General features: G+C 37.5%; 2 protein-coding genes across 7 annotated transcripts in view; both read right to left on the bottom strand.

Moving 5' to 3' along the window:
• The window catches only part of LOC129575356 (cGMP-specific 3',5'-cyclic phosphodiesterase), an 18833-nt gene extending 3677 nt beyond the window's left edge, over nucleotides 1–15156 (bottom strand). The window contains exons 1-10 of one of the 4 annotated variants that reach the window (XM_055458837.1): nucleotides 11621–11657; nucleotides 10565–11488; nucleotides 4781–5520; nucleotides 3906–4158; nucleotides 3554–3799; nucleotides 3058–3323; nucleotides 2800–2907; nucleotides 2339–2626; nucleotides 1836–2079; nucleotides 422–513 (exon numbers count right to left, since the gene is read on the bottom strand). In XM_055458837.1, the coding sequence (XP_055314812.1) occupies nucleotides 422–513; nucleotides 1836–2079; nucleotides 2339–2626; nucleotides 2800–2907; nucleotides 3058–3323; nucleotides 3554–3799; nucleotides 3906–4158; nucleotides 4781–5275 (1992 nt within the window). In that variant the 5' untranslated portion in view covers nucleotides 5276–5520; nucleotides 10565–11488; nucleotides 11621–11657. Of the gene's footprint in view, nucleotides 1–421; nucleotides 514–1835; nucleotides 2080–2338; nucleotides 2627–2799; nucleotides 2908–3057; nucleotides 3324–3553; nucleotides 3800–3905; nucleotides 4159–4780; nucleotides 5521–6287; nucleotides 7004–10564; nucleotides 11489–11620; nucleotides 11658–13697; nucleotides 13724–15096 lie in introns of those variants that run through there. The other 3 variants (XM_055458839.1, XM_055458840.1, XM_055458838.1) reach the window with 3 other exon arrangements.
• A 291-nt stretch (nucleotides 15157–15447) lies between these two features.
• LOC129575363 (lysyl oxidase homolog 2-like) lies at nucleotides 15448–19793 on the bottom strand. Of its 3 annotated transcripts, none has more exons than XM_055458865.1 (7): nucleotides 19500–19793; nucleotides 19115–19362; nucleotides 17388–17534; nucleotides 16886–17154; nucleotides 16211–16755; nucleotides 15957–16114; nucleotides 15448–15848 (listed from the first exon to the last, which is right to left on the bottom strand). In XM_055458865.1, the coding sequence occupies exons 2-7, from the start codon at nucleotides 19299–19301 to the stop codon at nucleotides 15631–15633; spliced, it is 1524 nt and encodes a 507-aa protein (XP_055314840.1). In that variant the 5' UTR covers nucleotides 19302–19362; nucleotides 19500–19793; the 3' UTR covers nucleotides 15448–15630. The 3 variants fall into 3 exon arrangements, with proteins under 3 accessions (XP_055314840.1, XP_055314839.1, XP_055314838.1); XM_055458864.1 differs by having other exon boundaries at nucleotides 19115–19397; nucleotides 19500–19792; XM_055458863.1 differs by having other exon boundaries at nucleotides 19115–19792.
• Nucleotides 19794–20147: the final 354 nt, after the last annotated feature.

Consider the following 20147-nt stretch of genomic DNA (forward strand, 5'->3'; position numbering starts at 1 on the left):
CTCTCTCTCTCTCTCTCTCTCTCTCTCTCTCTCTCTCTCTCTCTCTCCTTTTCTGTGCGTTTTATGAATACGTTAAGATGGTCGTGGTATTTCCATCGGCCCCTTCTCCACACCATCTATCGAAGTTTCATTTCATAAAATCATATTCAGTCGAGTTCAGTACAGTACAACCACCGCATAACCAGTATACAGATTGATTATTATCGATTCAAAACTTGAGTGTTTTTAGACGGGAAAAAGAAAATAAAACTTTTGCGCTTTCCGCAAAGTTTTCGCAAAACTCAAACTTTCAACTTTCGAACAACAAACCAAGTCAAAAGGTATTCGCTCAAAGCGAAGGTTTCATCCCTTTTTTTCATTTTTTCTTCTTGCACAACATATATAAGATTGCCGTAATATAAATGATATAACTATTACTTACGTCGTATGGGATGTGAAATTGTTGAACCAAGTTGCATTGAAGGAACATGCGAACGGCTGCACGGCATGTGTCCTCATCGTCAAGATCAAAGTCTGAAAATATTTCAATGAAATCAAAATTCAATTCACTCTAATTGGCATGCACTTTAGCCAAAGTTCTCTCTCTCTCTCTCTCTCTCTCTCTCTCTCTTTCTCTCTTTTTCTCAACTATGTAAGATCAGGACGACAAATTTTCATTTTCTCATCGTTCAGTGCAGTTTTATTCCCCTTTCCATTTTGGTTGGTTGTTTTTCGTTGTTGTTGTTGTTTTGATCAAATTAAAAAGATTTTGCTAAAGTAATTAAATAATTTTCCCTATGAACGACTAACGAGCGATTCCATATCATGTCAAGCTATCACATTGGATAACGTTTCAAGCTACAACAATAATAATTTATCGGAGAGGCTCAGAAGGTGCTTTTCACGTGGTAAGTAACAACGAGGCTACGATGACGATGAGGAGGCAGTGAACAAAATTATGGCATCGTGTTTCAATTACGTCAAGAAGAAACTCACTTATTAAAGGTTGGTAAAACCAACTAACGAATACGATGAAATAGCTTTAAAAATCCAGATGACTCCAATATACCCTTATTACAATCGATAGAGCAATAATACTACACACCAATATCAAGTCAATACCCGATGTTATCGATCATATCATTACCAACAAACAAATTGTCTAAATAATGATATCGATTGCTGAGACTTAGTCAAGAGTTGACAAAAACCTATCAATCCATAGCGTGAGAATGGGAGAAGTGGGGTGAGGAAGAGGGAGAGAAAGAGTTAAGAAAACAAACATGACTGCCAAAAGTCATTAGTCAACATAACACATAACAATAGGCATGGGCAATTAGATGGGAAATTTGATTAGGGAATTAAATTAAATTACTGATAAAATCTATGAAAAACATCGATGATAGCGCAGAGCTTTTATCAAGTATTTATTCGATTTCAATGTCATTTGTGTTAGCGTGGCTAAATACTGTGCGTCGATCATTTTCATTTGACGTCAGGTCTTCTTATTTTAATATGATTACAAATACTAAATGGCCATAGGCACAAACACGATAGCATTAATAATTCGGGCATAAGACAACCGAATTTGGGTGACGATATGAGAGTAAGAGTGAGAAAGTGAGAAAAAACAGAGAAGAAAAAACTGAGGCACAAAAATACACGAAAAAAGTGAGAAAATAAACTAATAAAGGAACAGAAGAAATTATGGTCAAATAACAATACCAAAAAAAAAACTGTCGAAATTGTCGTCAACAACAAAAAAGTCAGCAACTCATTATAATGAAAGACGTCAAGTTGACAAACAAACAGAGGTGGCAAAATTGAATTTTTCATTGTGGTTTTTATTTACTTACCAATAAATTTGAAACTGTAGAGGCAGTAGTCTTCGGCCGATTGTATGGTGTCTTGGACCAATTTGGTGGTTTGAGCAGGCGTCGCAGTCGCATGATACGACAAACATTCTAATGCAACCTTTTGCTTGGCCATCAATTTGCACGCATTCTCATACATTTGCGTGTTATGTATGCCCAGACCACAAAATATGGCGAACGCTTCAATAATAGACACATCAGAGTCGGTGAATGGTGTCCCGTTCTCCTAAACAAACACAAACACACACAACACAATGGAATGAACACAAACAAACAAGAATGTACGCACATCGCACACACAACGTGTCAGCGATTATTGAAAGCGAAACTCCGGCAACAAATTCAATCCTCGTCAGTCGAAGCCAATGATAACGCCACCAACGACGACGACGACGACAACGACGACAACGACGACAACGACGATGACAACGATGACGAAAAATATTTCAAAAATCCTGAGAAAAAGAAACCAAACCAATACCAACCTTATTGATGAATTGAGACACACCAATAACATTTTTCTGTGCATTAATGATTGGCATACATAGCACGGCTGAACTTCCTTGCAGTTCATCGTCAAGTGAAATATCTGGGTGCTCTCGGGCCCATTGCGCTATGTCAATTATATTGAACAATTGACTGGTGGATGCAACTAATTGTGCGATTTGCGCCAAAGACGATGTATTCAAATCGTTGATGGTCGGGCGAGAAATCGTCGGTGTATGACTATCTTGTGCAATGTCAAAAATCATGGTAAAACGTGCACGTGAATTCTAGTCGCCGCCACACGATAAATACAATGACAAAATAGAAAGGAAAAACGTGTCAATAAATAAATATAAACAGACCACACGGGCTTTTCTCCAGTCGACTCCGACACGACTCTATCTCTATATCTCTATATCGGTTTTGTAAATAAAATGCAAATTCCAAGTGGCTTGCTCACCTGTTGTGCTATTATATCCTCGACATTAACATTATGACTTTGGCGTCGCGACAACGGTTGATGATGGACCGATGCTTGCGGTTTCTCGATGATTTTTTCAATGTGACTCTATATGGGTATGCCAGTCAAATCAAATTAGCATATTTGTCAATTCAACCGATAACATACACAACAACAGAAGGCGAAAAAAAATGAACTGTGTATTGACAACGAACATATTGACAGGGGTAAATATATGCATGTATATCAACAACTTACCGATTCACAACAGTCTAGGTCTAGCAAAAATACAGTGGATCGTTTGCATTTTAATAGTTCACGAGCTTCGGTGAGAATTTTCGTAACCAAACACTCTAAATTGTTCTGCTCTTCGAATATGCTGCGTGCTAAATTCAGTAATAGTTGATTGCGACGATATTCTTGTACGGACATTTCGAATAGTTGGGCGTTTTGAATACCAATACCACAAAATGTTAAATAACGACGAAACACCTCGACATCATGCTCGGTAAATTCACCCGGTGCTGTGAAAATCGAATATGCACAGAAAGAAAGAAAAAACACATTTTCTCATTTCCTTTTTGCATTCAAGTCAAAAAAAAAAAAACAAAAAAAAAACAAAAAAAAAACAAAAAAAAAACCAAATAACAACACAACTACAACAACTTCGAATTGATGAAACCGTAATGCATAATAACATCACATGTATACACCCAAAATGTGTGCTATGTGTGCAAATTTGTACGGTGCTTACCTTTCGTCTTATTGATTATTTGAGCCACACCAATGACATCGCCCTCATAGTTACATATTGGCATCGATAGAATGTTTTTCGTTTTGTAGCCGGTTTTTTGATCGATTTCACAATTAAATCGGGGATCTTCATACGCATTCTTAATGTTAACCGTATTTTTTGTTTCGGCTACGGTGCCAGCGATACCAACACCAAACGGAATTACAATCTCTTCGGCATTTGCTAGTCGGGTGGCATCATCTAAGACTGTTGAGCGTTTAAGCAAGAGAAGAAAAAAAAACAGAACAAAACACGTTACACATTATTCAATTTGACTAAAAATGGGGGTTAAGCGTTCGGTTCATCAGCTTACCGGTATCTTGATTTACGTCAAACAGTTTCGCAACCAAATATCGATTTTTAGTCGTTCCCTTTGCCAAAAACAATGAACCGCGATCAGCATGCGTCAGCAAGCATACGTTCACCAATATTTTATGGCAGAGTACGTTAATATCTAACTCATTTGAAATATCACGAATTAATTCCATAAACAGTTCGCCCTCGTCCAAATTCTCCAAATATTGTCGGCTGGTTAATGATGATAGACGCGAGCTTGATGATCGTTTCTGTATTTTTCGACCCGTGGTTGTTGTTTGTTTCAGTTATTAAATTAGGAATTACACGAAAAAGAAAAAGAAGAAGAAGGAAAAACGGAAAATAAAACGAACGGTATTGATTATTTTTAATTTACAAACTTGTTGAAGAACGAAAGAAAAAAAAACCTAGGGGGGTTTCTCACGAAAAAATGAATGAATTCTTATAAATTTTAAAAAATTTCTTCAATTCGGTCCGATTCGATCAATTTTTCTCATTTCGTGTAAATAAAATTACATTAACACTGAACTTTTGAATTATGCTTCAATGAAATTGTTCTGGAAGTGGGTTTTGGTGGATCTCAAGGATCGTTCAGAACTGCTCCCGGTTCTGGAAGTGGATCTTCAGGATGGGCCAGGGCAATGTCAAACCGGATCTGGTCCATCCTGGGGATCCACCAAAACCCACTTCCAGAACACTTTTATTCAAGCAAAATCGTCATTTCAGTACATTTTCATACAATTTCAATAAAAAAGAAGAAATAATAGAAATTTTTGCACATTTGCTCAAACTTTTTGTGTGAGAAATCGCCCTAGAAAAAAACAGTCCACCGATTGTTCGAGAAAAGTCAAATTGAACGAAACAAACACTTACTTGTACCGGTGACGAGGACAGCCACTGTTGAAACAAATCCGATGTCACTGATGAGGTGCGTGGAGCCTGTGGGCTGCGTGGTGAAAAATCCGTGGCTTCATGTAATTTTGATTGAACATCGGGTGCAGCACGATCGCGCAGCCATTTCTCAATGATGTGTAATTTTTTATCGAAAAACTGTTTAACATCATCATATTCTTCATCGTTGACGGCAACGGCATTGTTAATGCCATTGTTTGGCTTTTCATTATTATCACTGCATGGCGATAAGATAATTGATGACGGCGATAAGGCAGCTGCTGGACTATGTTTGCCATTTTCAGTTTTGTTGGCATTGGCGGCGGTAGTGGTGATGATGGTGTTGGTTGTGGTTTCGTTTGTGTCCGATGCGGGTTCTATCATAACATCGTTCGTTTGAAGAACAATGTTACGCTTCGCGTCGCTATTTGTTGGATCCATTGACAAATTCATTAGTTCTTCTGCTCGTTGACACATTGTTCCACAAACACGTCAATTCGTAATATTATCATATGGATTTTGTCATGAACAAAAAAAAGAACAAAAATAATCACTTCAACTTTTGGACTATTCCAAATGGGCCTGGATGACGCGAGGGCTGATTAACTCTTTGATTCAATTACTCCGGTAAAAATATGTGTTCGATTTTCTTTTTTCAGAAGAAAAAACACTGTAGGTACTTTGTGTAGCCAATTACTTCTGGTCAACTCTCATCTTTACACCTATGAAGAAAGGAGGAACAAACGAAATAGAAATCGTCCAGTTTTTAGCACAAATTTAATAAAACCAAGTGTCTAGATACAAAGTACAGTATAGACAAAATACAAGAGTATTTTGCCGTTAAAATTTGTTTAGGACTTGACTGGTGGCTGCTTATATTTATCTATAATCACTCAAGAAGGTTTTCAGGTTATTTATTTAAATCCCATTGAAAGGTCAACACACACACACAGTACTTTCGGTTACTCAACACAACCAACTTCAAAGGTTTTAATATATATTGGCAATGAATGGAGAAAAAAATAAAAGCCGTCTTTCATCGAAGACCCGTGAAGAAAAACATACACAAGAATTGAGACTAAACAACATTCAAAGCTTAGCTGTAATTTGTATAACAAATTCGCGAACCAATTTCAATGAATCATTTCTGTGGACGGGTGGAACAGAAATATAGAATCTGTCGTCGTAGCCTCAAACACTGTTCGAGAATATGTGCAATGTAAATGGGCTGCGGCGTGCACAATATGTCATAATATATCTTATAAGTGTCCACTTGAAGTTTTATACAGATATTAATGAGAAAGCAGCCGTTGTAGAAATACAAAAAAAAATTATATCAACAACACAAAACGAAAACATGAGCAGGGAACATGTGTAAATGCTTTGTACAATCGGCAATAAGCTAATAGTGTGCTGCAACAGCACCAGCAGCAGCAGCAGCACACAGAGTGTTTTACCGTGAACCATTTGTAAATCTTTTTAAACGCACCACACGCTTCTTTATTGGCCACTCGCTCACGCGTTTCGCCACATACGCAGCAACACATGCATCGAACAACACAACACATGGTAAAGATTTCTCTCTCTCTCTCTCTCTCTCCCTCTCCCTCGCGCTCCCTTCCTCTCTATCGTTCAATAAATGCTCCGAAAAACCCGAGACAGAGGACGTCATACAGTGTGAATATGATTGATTCAATGAGCATAGAATCAATAAAAATGCCGTGTGTCGAAGTTTGTGCTGTGTACGGACGGAGTGGAATAAGCGAATAAGCAAGCAAGCGGATTCAATTGAAATTTTGTATGGCCTGTGGCAAAAACGCACCCCCACTTTGCCTTACTCTCGATAAATTCACAACCGTTTTCCAAAAGGATGAAACAAATTGAATTCGGGATTGAAAGCAGAACACTCATTCCACTCTCCGCACACCGTACGCTCTCGATTCTTATTAACTGTCAAGCCAAAATATAATAACGGATTTGTTTGTCATCAGTTAAAATGTGATGATGGTGGCGCACAATTTCACGGTACTTTCCATAATCCTTTTAATAAACTCGAAGTTGAAAAATGATTGTGTCTTTCTCTCGCTCTTATTTAATCGCACGGTGAACCACGAGCAGCAATACCCAATCCAATGATGAAAATTATTGGAATATACACCACAACGACAAACGATCGACCGACAGAGAAAGAAAAAAATCCACATTGAAATAAATCTCTGTGCTGTGTGTATTTTTTTATTCGTCGCGTTTCGTTCGAACGTAATGTAATTATCTTTCCATAGCGCTGCAAAAAGCTTTCGTTTTATATCACGTATGCTTGAACGAAAGTTTTCGGTGGAATAAATGGGAAGAGCCAACGTAATCATATTCAATAAGCGAACCGAACGATGATGCTTAACAAGGAGCAGCAGCTTCATAATGAATTTTAAAAATACATTATTCATATTAAATGTTCCAAACGTTGAATAGTACAATGATAAAATTTGACTATGTTTTTATATGGAGCACATGTTTATGCTATATTTAAGCGATATCTTGACGCTGAACACTGAACTATGAAACTTCTATATAAATATACTGCCAACTATCAATGACAGCAACCAATGACAGCAACAATAGAACGTATTTGTATTGCAAAATACTTCCACCTTGCAGATGGCGCCAAACCAAATGTCATTCTAGTCATTTTTCCCATTGAATAGTATTTCATCAAAGTTTTAACGAATCTCAGCCAGTTGCTTGCTGGATATTAAAATGTTGCAAAATTGCACACACTAATGAATTCGAACATCGAACGAAGTAGTTATATAGAACGGGACGTAGAGAAGCTATCAAACTCTCTAATCTAAACTCAATTTCCATAAGTGATTTGATTAGTTTTCAAGTGTCTTATTTCATACGAACGATAGTTTGTTTTTATTTAACAAGAGATAGAGAGAGGGAGGAAGGGGTAGAGATAGGGAAAAGTAGAAACAGATTGAGGGAGAGAGCAAGAGAGAACGCACTGTGATTCACCCAATCAGACAACAATCAATGTGTTTTAATGTAATATTTGCGACAGTAATAAGTGTAATGTGATATTGCGAAAACAATCGTCGCACATTAATTTGTTGAACGTGCGCGACAAGTATGTGTGTGTGTGTGTATATGGTGTCTGCTTGGGTTCATATTCTTTTTTGAGCGCATTCACTTCGACGAATGACATGGATGAAGCTATGCTTATTCCAGTATCTAACAGTGTAACATTTAAAATTGAAAAGCAAATTAAACATTGATGTTTCTGACAATTTTCATGGAACACACACCACAAGTGGGTGATGCTCCAGTTCTTCGAATTACCTTAGAAAAGCCACACACAAACAACCGATTTCTTTGTATTTTTTTCTTCTATTTTTCTTCTCCTTCTCTCTCTCGCCTTTCTTCTCCGTACCCAAAATTTTACGGTTAAAATATATATTCTAATGAAAAATTATACGGCTTAAATTTTCCACTGTATACAGTAAAAGTATACGTTCATTCAGTGATTGTTGTTGTTTGTTTGAAAAACCAAATCGGTGGGTTCTTTCTAGTTTTGGAGTGTGATTGAATTTTCATAATTGATATACAATTCGATGTGGTATATTTATATGAAATTTTATTAATCATTTTCTGCGCACGTTTTGCGCTAAATTAGCGTTGAGCCATTAAGACATAACCGAATTCACATACACAGCAGCAGCAACAGCAGTAACAACAACAACAAATCACCCTGGAACATTAGCTCCAATTAATCGCATGTTCGAAACACGAAACCATCCAATATTAATTATGGATTATTATATTGAATGCAGGGAGATGCATAATCGATTTGTCTTATTTAATTTTAATGTCATTTTCATCGAAGCGGAATGATTTGAAACATGCAATAAGCCAGTTTGACGTTCACGTTGAGTCGACCAACGCCATCGTCAACATCAGCACCACCAGTACTTGTTTGACTTTCAATGTTGGCTTCGTCTTTCAATTTTTCTCTTTTCCTCTCGGTCTCGCTTTCGCTCTCGAATCGTTTAATGCCTAGTTCACTTTGCTTGTGTTCATTCTTCCATTATTCTTCCATTTCTCTCATTCGCCGCACCGTCAGGATAATGTCAAATGTTAAGCGAGAAGTTCTGGTGAGTGGTCGAAGTCGAAGATAAGTGGTGTGTAATTTTTTGAGGGAAATCTTCTACCCAAACTCAAACACGACAACTCCATGTGGCATAAAGAGAAAGAGAAAGTGAAAGAGAGAAAAACTTGTTGTGTGCACAAGCCAAAAACCAATGTTTGCTAAACTCGAACCCAAAAGGTTTTGATGGTGAAGAACGGTATTTGTAATGCCAGTTAAAAGGCAGAAAAAGAAAATAACAACGACATCGTCTATTTATTTATGCGTAGGTAAAATATGAGGGAAAATGTGACGAGTTGAACTTTGTATCATACGTTAAATTGAAAAATTCTTTCTGTTTCTCACAAACGCCCCGAATCACAATCATAGCATCTCTTTTCGATGCGTATATGATATACACTCGATAAAATGACAATGTGTATGATCCGTTGGCTGCCAACGGGAGGAGGAAAAGAGCGAATCGCCCCCGAAGAAGAATGAAAACAAGCGGCTTTATGACAACGCTTTCACTTTATTATTTCCAATAAAATGCAATTGCTGAATTAATTGCACTTCATTTGCTGCGACGATATGTGTGCGTTGAATGTGCGCCCCGACTAATACGCAACTCATGAATGCGTTCCTTTTTTTCGAATGGCTTTGATGTTTGTTGGATAGCACATGCTTGTTTGGCTGGTTGATTCGTCAACAAAGGCAATTTTTCGATATAAATAACTGCCAAGCAGTTTTTTTTTTATCGACCATTACAAATAGCACCTTGGGCAATATTGGCGCTGTGATGGGCAAACAACGGAATACGCAAGAGAGCGAGAGAAAAAGAAATGGAGAAAAAAATATAGTTTTGCAGCGAAAGCATTGGGGGCGTCTCATAACAAACATAAAATAACAGTGCAGTTTCGAAATGTGTACATGGATCAGAACTGCCCACGAACCAATGATAGAAAAAAAAACCTGCGTGCGTATGTGAATGTTCATAAGGATATTTTTAATTTTAGCTGCCAGCACAAAGACGACACATTTCTACTTACGCTAATAAACAACCTTCAATTTCACGATATCATTGCAAATATGCTTTATCGCTGAGACGCGCTTCGGGAGAGGGAGAGAGAGAGAGAGCGAAATTATTTATGTGCATATGTGGTAAAAACCATTGAGAAATTGAAGAGCATACACAACCATTTCGATAGATATTCACATATTTTGAGTGGCCATAGAGCTTTTTGATATGTAACATGATATTGCTAATATAAACGGAACATAACGGGAGAAAGAAAAACAACAACCATGATATGGAATCTCATACTAAAACCGGTACTAGCCCCTCTAATGTCTCTATTCATTATTCATTTCGATGGACCAAACATGAAATGCTCTTCATCAATAAGTGTAATCCCTTCGATATTCTGTCACGTTGCCGAACAAATCCTTTAGTTCATATCATCATTGAAATTGATTGAATGAATCTCACCAGCGTCGAAAACCCTAATTTGGTTTGACAAATCAGTCGAAAACATTAAAAGTTGGCAGACGTCTGCTGTGTGCGTGTCCATTTTTTGTTGTTATTGTTCTTTCGTTCTTTCGAGAGATGTTTAAAATTAGCTAACAAAAAATAAATAAATTACCTGATGAGTTGCCGTCCGAATATATTCAACGAATAGTTTCACATTCCATCAAAAGCTGAACTCATTAGCGCCAAACGAAAAACAATTTCGTAAAAAACAACAATGTTTTATGTGTGTGTCGTGAAATTGTTTCCATTTAGCACATCATTTAACCATAATAATGATAATTTTACTCTCTTTAGTTATTAATTGAACCGTTGTTGTTCACTGCATTGTTAATTGTGAATTAACAGGCGCGCACGCTTGATACGGTTCGTTTCAATTTATTTAATTGCATTCGAAATTGTTGTTGTTTGCGTGTGATTTTTTCCTTGCCTTTTACTTTTATATCCTTTCTTAATATTTTAAAATTCTACTCTCGCTATTTTGCATCACACTTATATATTTTGCAACGAGTTTGCGAGCAAATGTTGCCTTGATTTTATTTTTTTCTTCTTGGTGAAAACTGTTGTGTATGTGTATTCTTTGTGTGTTCATGGAATCATGATTTTTGAGTTTTTTTTTCGTCGTCGTTTGGTTTAAATTGATTGATTATCTATTGACATTTTCGGAAGGGAAAAATTCCTTGTGTCGAAAAGTTCGACTTAAATTCCAAATGATTGCTCATATAGAGTAGCAGCAGCAACAAATTCGAATCAAATGTGATAACATTATAGTAATTTTTTTTTCGTCTTCTTCTTGTTTCTTTCTCCTTTCCCGCACGGACGATAAATACGAAACTCAGCCCCCTGAATCTTCTATCTAGCCTTAAAAAAAAGCCCACAATTCTCTTCTATCGTTGATTTAGCTCGCTCTACCAACTATTCACAATAAAAAGAATGAAACATCTATTTCTTTTCGAAGCACTGATGGCTTAGATATATGTATAATTCCGTTTATTTTTCTGTGTGTTCTAAAACACAAAAATTCTGTTCGTGAAAAGCACTGTAAAAAAAGAAAATAAGTGCAGCAGTAACGCACATATACACGCACACACGACCGAAAAAAAATAAAAATTTTCGCTTCCACAAATACACAACGTGTGTATCCGAGCCAGCGAGAGAGAGAGAAACTGACTTGAAAAATGTGCGATGGAACGGAGAGAGTGTAACAAGGGTTTTGATTCAACGATTGTTAGCATAAAACTGAACTTAAAATTTGTTTAACAAGTAAACGAATGCGAGTAGCAGCATGTGAACCGTTTCGCTTCTATATGTTGTGTGTGTTTTTTGTTGTTGTATGTGATCCATAAACAGTATACAGTGCTTGTGCTTCTGCTTCTGCTGCTGATGCCGCCGTTGCTGCTTTATTTTTTTTATTGGGTCATACGCATACAATTGTATGCTCATGGCAATTCCAGTCATTCGCTCTCTATCACGCGCGTTCTTCGCTCTTGTAAATTTCACGCAACACACACAATATACACATTGATGCCTTCCGAAAAATTCCTTCGATGGTGGTTGTATACATGCTCTCACAATTCGAAGTAGGCAAACCGTCAGAAGTAGTATGGCAAAATAACGAATTGCCGAAGCATGCCAAAGAAATATTTTCATTGGAGGTAAAATGTTGAATTACCACCAATGTTTTTATTCGGTAGGTAAATTTGAATTCAGTGGAAAAAAGCCGCTCAAATAAATCACAGACAGCTAAATTGGTATTCTCGCCATCGAAAAAGAATGAACACATTAAGAATTAAAAAATATTTCCATCATGGAATTCGAACCTTTGCCCACTCATTTGCCAAGCGCATTCGCTACCAATTTAGTTGTCTGTGATTTATTTCAACGGGTGCTGTTTTGCCCTTTGAATGTGGCAATCCTTGCACATACTTCGTTTGGTTGCGTTCATTGTGTGTGATCACGTTGGTGTGCGGAAACACGATTGTGTATGAAACATTCAGTGTGATCACAACCGATTGTCGAAAATGAAAACAAAATCAGAAATCGGTGCAAATCGTATCGTGTAATAGCCGAAGAAGGCTGAACAACAAATTTAATTAGCCTTTTTTCGTGTTGCAAAGATAATTCGAGATGATTGTTGTTACGAATTCAATGTTTTGTGCCATTTGGAATTAAGATTCAACTCACTGTTCATTGCTGCAACACTCTTGATGAAAATTTGAAAAAAAAAACAATCAAAAAGATTTATTTCTCACTAATTATACGTGTTTGGTGTGTTTTATCACTCTTCAAATGCCTTGTTAGCGGCTTTTTTCCACTGAATTCAAATTTACCTAGCGAATAAAAACATTGGTGGTAATTCAACATTTTACCTCCAATGAAAAAATTTCTTCGGCACGCTTCGGCAATTTGTTATTTTGCCGTACTACTTCTGACGGTTTGCCTACTTCGAATTGTGAGAGTGTACTATATATATATAGGAATATTGGGGAAAAGGTGTTTAAGCGGATATATTCGGCAACACATAAGGTGACCAACTGAACATACGTCAAGCCTAGAGTACCAGCAAAGCTGAGTTATCTCTCATTCGATACACGAACTTTTGTAAGCTGGGGAAAAACCATTTTGTGTGTGCGAGTGAGATTTTCCATTTATTTGAGAATTACATACATTTTATCTGACGGCGAAAATCGAAATACACAGCAAGAGGAAAAAAAAACTCAGCCGATTTGGTCTCTTTGTCGCATTTCAAGTTCGATTTGGAGAAAAAGAAACAACTGAAATCGACAAGCACACTTATGTATGAACAAAAGCTCGAATTACCCTCGCAATTGTGAGCGAAACAAAAGATAAATGGAAAAAAATTGAATGAGAACATAAATGCTGTATAAATTCGGGCTATCTATCTTTGTCTGTAAATGAAGGGCTTCACAACTGAATGCCGTATAGTTGAATTATACGCACACACTTTTACGTCAGCGTGTGTGCGTGTATGTGTATGTGTGTGTACACGCGGTGGAAAGTGGTGTGCGTTTAAAGCGTGCATGCGTGCGCGCGCGAGAAAATGCAAAGAAAATACAGACCTTCGACAACACACACTCTCTATATCTATCTGGAAGGCTAAAGTGTGACTGTGACAGAATACAAAAAATAAGCAGGGGAATCCACCACCAGTTTTGAAGAAGTCGCATCAACGAAGCAAAAGACAAGAAAAAAAAACACAGCAACCCACAAGAAAAAAATATATTTACCGACATAACGTCAAGCATGCATTCCACGTCAAGAGAGCGCGGTAACCAATTATTTGATGGCCTTTAATGATGATTTTTGTGGCATTCCAATAATTTAACGCGTTTCCCATTGAAATTAATGTAATTATTCGAACGAATGTTGTTTAACCGAACGAAGCAATGCGCCTCTCTTGTGCGCTTTCGCCTTTGATGTGAATGAGCGAGTTGTAACTATTGCCAACGAAAGTCAGCGAGAGGAAGAGAGGGGTTGAGAGAGAGAGAGACAACTTTACGAAATGCTCGCCAAAACGGCAACAACGTTGCTGTGGGAAAAAATGTATTGTAAGTCTTGTGTTAGCTATGGGATGAAGGAGATTATTTTTCAAAGCTTGTGAGGTCTACTGGTCGATAGCTTTGTTCTCAAACGACGACAACGACGACGACGACGACGACGACGACGACGATGATGATGATATTGTGTGCGCAATGAGACCAGTTGTGTGTAGTCACATAAAGGCAAACAGAGCGCCCGAGCTGAAGATTGTGCTGTTCGCTTTTAGTCTGCCTGAATTGCAAATCATCTTGAAAAGCAATAAAATTGATGCGGAATGGCTCTCGGTTGCATGTAATATTCATGGACTTAGACTCGTATTCATTCGTTCATTTTCTCTCAGGGATAGCTGTTTGGTGTCATTGTTTTCATTTTCCCCTTCACACTATTCACGTCACTCCCGATATACCCATTCATATCGCAACTCTTCTTGATTTTTCTTTTTTCTTTCATTCCGCTGGTGCTGGGTACTGGTGGTGCTGCTGAAATTGTTGCACTGTGTGAACAAGCCATTTAGTTGCAAATGGATTGAGAGTGCAAAGAGGTTTTAGCATGCTTTCGGCTGCAATTTGAAATTATGTTGTCGGGGAAAAAATGTATACCGTATTTTGGAGCCATCCAACATACTTACACCGATTTGAACACGCAACATTCAAACAAAATCACTCTCACAAACATTTTCAATTAGAAAGAGCTTTGGAAAATGCTGTTACTTGGCCAATTCCTTCATCTGGCCCGTCATTCTTTCGTTTCATCTCAGACCTCTCCTGTCCAGACTTTTTCTACTAATTCTTGCTCTCTCTCTCTATCTCTCTCTCTCTCCCTCGCCATTTCTCTCTGGCGCTCTGCAATGAACTGGGCACTTTTAATATTTGTGAACTGTTGTGTTCATAATTCGAATTACTTGCTTTTAATTTAATGAATTTTCTATGAAATATAAGAGCCAATTGGTTTGTCGTGGCGCTGTCGATGGTTTTTTTTTTTTAAGAAATTAAAAAAAGGAAATGAAAATGCGGGCTCGTTAAAATACATATGCGAATAAACAAACAACAACAACATTTTTTTTCAGCTTCGTTAAAATGCACATACAAAATGCTGAATCTTCAGTTAGAGCACTGCGATAACGTAACACAACTACTTCACCGTAATCAATAATAATCAATTTAATATAAAGTTTTAATGAGGCCAAGTGTCTATGTATGTGCTATATTCAACGAAATATTTAAAATACCGTTTTCTAGGCAGAACACAATCACTCTCTCTCTCTCTCTCTCTCTCTTCCCCGTAGCTACGTTTAATTGAGGAACCGGCGGGCTTTTTGCGCATTTCATTAAATGAGAAACGATTTTATTCACACAAACTGTGGTTAAAAATCCTTTTAGCAGCAGTCAATTTGAAATTATAATTTCATTTTTCGACAGAAACACAGTGAAAACATAATTTTTCATTTATGAATTTTAATCTCATTTCATCTACTATGCTATTACATTCTGTACCAAAAAAAAATGTGTTTAAACCTTAACGAGAATATTAGAAATTGAAATTTGGAAGCACTAAAACTATACAAAACATTTCACTCGTACAAAATTTAATGCGTCAGGGTGTCTAGCACTATGCGGTTCATTATGGTCGTTCGTGCGTGCAATCGAATATACGTGCATAGGTCTCGGTGTAGAGTAATGTACATCTGGCTGCATTGTTATCGTATGACATTTCACCAATTTTAAATTCTGGATTCACGGATATTTTGATTGTGTATGTGCCGGTTTCCATTTCACTGATGTCAACCCATTGGCAATCAATATTGAATCGATATATATCGGAGCAATTCACCGAAATGCCTGTTCAAGTGGATGAAAAATCCAATCAATTCAATTGCAAATTGTATTTATGTGTGTGTGTGTCTGTCACACACGGAGTCATAAATTTGTGCACTAAATTGATATTACCTTGGTCGCCAAAGTCTGCGCAAGCATAACGCGGTTGAACATCATCCAAACACTGGTTGTCTTCCAAGCAGAAGGATGCCTTGTGACCTTCTGCCACCCGATGTCCAGTGCTATTGTAAATATAAAACGTTGCAAATACTTCCATGCTGTGATAATGTCTGCCCGCAGAGAAAAAGAATAAAGTGAATGAAAAAAAAAAAATTGAAAATCGATTTGAAACACGAAAACAAAAAGCATCAAATGGTTTGCCTTACTGATGACACAGATGCCACTCCCATAGATGTTTTGGAATATTTGATCGAAAGTCAGCGGTGCCCGCATTCAGTGTGCGAGCAGTGAATTTTAATAGTCGACGCGTTACCATGTGCCAATCGTTGACATCACGTTGAATTTCATATGCTCGTGATGCCAAACAGTTTTCCTCCATGGCACACTGTAGCAAGAGCAACGGTCGATCTTCCAAGTGTGCACTTTGGATTAGTTCATTATAATCAAACACAAGATCGGCCATTTGTTCCGTACAAATCACGGCCGCCACTTTTGACTGATCGCCCGGGCACACAATATTGCCCAGTTCGTGGTGTTTGCAATGTTGCAACGATGTTTCATTGCCATAGCACTCCGTTCCACTGATGAGTATTTTGGATAGTGTTTCATTACTAAATAGATCCGTTTGCAGTGCATTGCTGGCATAGCCGAGGTTTAGGGATTTACACACAACGTTTGCTTCTAATAATGACCAACCATCAGCACAAATTCCGCCCCAGTGGCCTTTTTTCATTACTTTATTAAAGCGGATCTGTTTGAATATGTGGAAAAAAAAGTGTTTTTCTTGTATCTCTCTTTTTTTTTCTTCAATTTTTTGTTTTGTTCGTTGTTCTCCCGAATGCCACAACAGTAGTGTGTGCGTATGTGTTAGAAAATCTCACCTCAACTTGGCCCTCGTATTTATTACGGCCGCCCGTTAGCCTCAATTCAACGTCGTACTTTTTGCTAAGCAAATGCTTCGTTGGTTTTTTTGCTTGGATTTTTGTTTTCATTGATTCGTTGCCGCTGCCGTTTTCGTCATCAGATCCTTTGCAAACAACGCCCGCTGCTTCGGATGCTTCGCAATCATTCATACCCCATCCATTGAAGCGACAGTGTTTAATTTCAGTTTCATTGCCATCGCAATGAATATTATCCATCCAGAACCTCCCTTAGTGAACGAGTGAAGTGAATTTAACATAATTTGGTTTAATTAATGCCGAAGCGCACGAAAAACGAAGAAGAAGAAGAAAAACCATCGTGCACACACCACCCTTTTTCTCTCTTTCTCACATTTTCGGCATTGGAATGAGAATGAGAGCGAGAGCGAGAGATAAGAGGGGAGAGAAAGAGAGAAAAGTAAAAGAAAAATAGAAATAGAAAAAAAATGGTTTTAGCGCTTACGTCTTGCCGTTCCAAAATATCCGCTGTGAGTAATTTTCTCAAATCCAATAAAACCCAATTGTCTGCATATAACTTGGCCCTCGTTTTGATCCCATTCGTCATCGCATATATTTCCCCATTTCAAATCATGCAGAATTTCCACATTTCCTGTCACACACACACACACACACACACACACACAGGGAGAGAGAGAGAGAGAAAAATGAGATCAGAAGCGGTGTATGGATGTGTGCACGTTTGGACAACGACAAAAACAGGTGTACACAATGGTCGTTAAAAATGTTTACGACAAACACCATCAACAACAACAGATTGATTTCATCGAATTCCACATTGACCAATATATACATACAAAATTCCAATCCAGATGATTCATTGACAAACAAGTTACGAAATTTTTGCGCCTGTCGCTTTGTTTATATTTGTTTGCGCTTCGGCAACCGTTGTTGTTTTTCGAAGAATATTTCTCAATGATTACATTTGCATTTTAAATGGATACACACACACAGCTGGTTCGGTTTTCCGAAGTGCACATCTGAACCGAAAACCATTGACTGTTATGATGCGTGCATATATGTGTGTGTGTGTGTGTGTGTGTGTGTTACGTTGTTTTGGCAAAATCAGTTGACCAATTCAAGAAAATGCCCGCAGTTTGTATACGTGCGCTCGATCGACTAACGTAATAGATATGCTAGGCTGAAATTATTAATTTTCTTCTTCTTTTTTTCTAAATTTCAGCATAGCCACTTCTTTTTGTCGTAAATTATTCAAATTGAGTGGGTGGCCCGACATTGACGGGCATAATATAAATATTCAGCGATTACTTTAATTGGATTGAATGAAGATCAGAAAAACAGCATCAACATGCAATCCTTCCCAATGAAGAGCATAATGATGATGATGCCAAAGAGAAGCGCACTCATACACACACACACACATCCAAAATATTCAACAGAAGTCAGTTAACTGTGAACATTTTGCTACCAATATTGAAATTCCATTTTCCATCGTCTGACACACACGAAATGTGTTAACTTTGATGAGCGCCAAATGATGTGTTTAATGAATTAACGAGTTAAGACACGGCATTTTCAACGGAAAATAAATTCAGCATCCAAAGGGAGCAAAGTTAAAATTGGATTTTACGTTGTTAACATAGTTACATTCACTTATCGCTTAGTGTTCAGTGCCCCGGCTAGAGATCGAAATCACCAAATAAATTCGATGCAATTTGAATATTTCTGAATGTAACAATATCTAGGTGGAATTCTTCCACCAGAACAATTTAGAAGAGAAGAAATTTGTAGAAACTCAATGAAAACGACTTTGTCATGGGCTGAACGCGCCATCAGAAAAGAGATTTAATCTCATTCAATATGAACGCGCAAAAGAATCAGATATGACGAATGAAATTCAAAAAATTCGTGAAAATGAGATTGAAAACGGTGGAAATATTTGTAGAATATACGAACGAATTGTATTCGTGTGCACGAGTCGTAAAATGCATGCGGAAACCTTTTGATGGTGGCCAACATAGATTCAAAGCCGTTTCCCTACGGAAATTCTGGATTTTTTTTTATTGCAAGCAGTGGAAATTCATAGAGAATTTCAATGTCAATCAAATGTATGCCTCAAACGTCATGTTCTATCCAAATGTTCCGATTGGAATGATGTAAGCGTTCTATGTGTTGCTGAAGAATTTCAACTAGAATTCGAAATATACTTACCTTCATAATCAGTTGTGCCCCCCACCAGACGAATGGCTCCTTCTTCCTTGCGTAGTTTTTTCCAATATTTCTTCGCTGGGCTATGATATAATTGTTGTGCCTCTTCTAACGTCGAATGTGACAATACAATTGTCGACAGCTGGCAACAAATAACAAAAACGCACCAAAAACAGCCGGTTAACTTCATAATTATTATTGCAGGCGATTCAACAGGAAATGCCGTTTGAAATGGTCAAAGCAAATACTGCCTGCAAATTAGTCAAAAAAATGACCTTTTGATATTCTACAAAAAAAAAAACTATGATCGGCCAATAGTAAATTTTCACCCCGAAGAAAAAGTGATTTAAAGCACGATTATGTAACTGATAAACGTAAAAAAAATTACTGCAAATTAGAAGCCGTTTGGATGAGCTTTACTAGCTTAGTCCATGTTTCGTGAGTATCTTTTGTCGAATAACTTTCCAGATGACTTTATAATTCAATGACTTGACGACAATTTGATGTGAATGACGGATGAAACAAAGATAGAAAGAGAGAAAAACCATCTCAACAGTAACCACACAACAACGACAGCAGCGTGTGATACAATAAACGGTTTAAGAATCAAATACATTTTGACACACCGGCTAACAAAGACCCAATCTAAAATAGTTTGCTCTCTCATCTCAGTAGACGGATCGATCTATCGCGCGCGGCGGCGATGGCGTTCGCACACTTCATTTCACTTTTGATTTTTCTCTCTATTCTCTTTGTTGTTTCTGTCTTCGGTTGTTGTTTCAAGATGATTTCACATCTGCACACCGAAATTCACGTAAAATCAGTGATGATGAGGCTATTTACTTAAAATGGTCACATTAAATAAAATCCAATCATCGATAAATCAATTCGGCATATTTGGTATACAAAAAGCAATGGAGGGCGTGCGGTCGTTTGCATCATCTCTATCTCGCTCGCTTTGTGTGTGTGTGTTGATTCTTCTGTCTGGCTGAGTTGCTTGATATTAATTTCAAAATTGTTGTCGTGTATGTTATGA

The sequence above is a fragment of the Sitodiplosis mosellana genome, unplaced genomic scaffold, assembly GCF_009176505.1.
Source record: "Sitodiplosis mosellana isolate CC-2019 unplaced genomic scaffold, AAFC_SMos_1.0 Smas_scaffold_6166, whole genome shotgun sequence".
NCBI classification, from domain to species: Eukaryota; Metazoa; Arthropoda; class Insecta; order Diptera; family Cecidomyiidae; genus Sitodiplosis; species Sitodiplosis mosellana.

Excerpts from the sequence above, each read along its gene's own strand:
- LOC129575363 (XM_055458865.1), bottom strand. The coding sequence starts at position 19,301 with ATGAAGTTAACCGGCTGTTTTTGGTGCGTTTTTGTTATTTGTTGCCAG. Across the intron at positions 16,115-16,210 it reads GAGTGGCATCTGTGTCATCA|ACATTATCACAGCATGGAAG; the intron begins GTAAGGCAAACC and ends CTCTGCGGGCAG. Across the intron at positions 15,849-15,956 it reads CGCAGACTTTGGCGACCAAG|GCATTTCGGTGAATTGCTCC; the intron begins GTAATATCAATT and ends CCACTTGAACAG.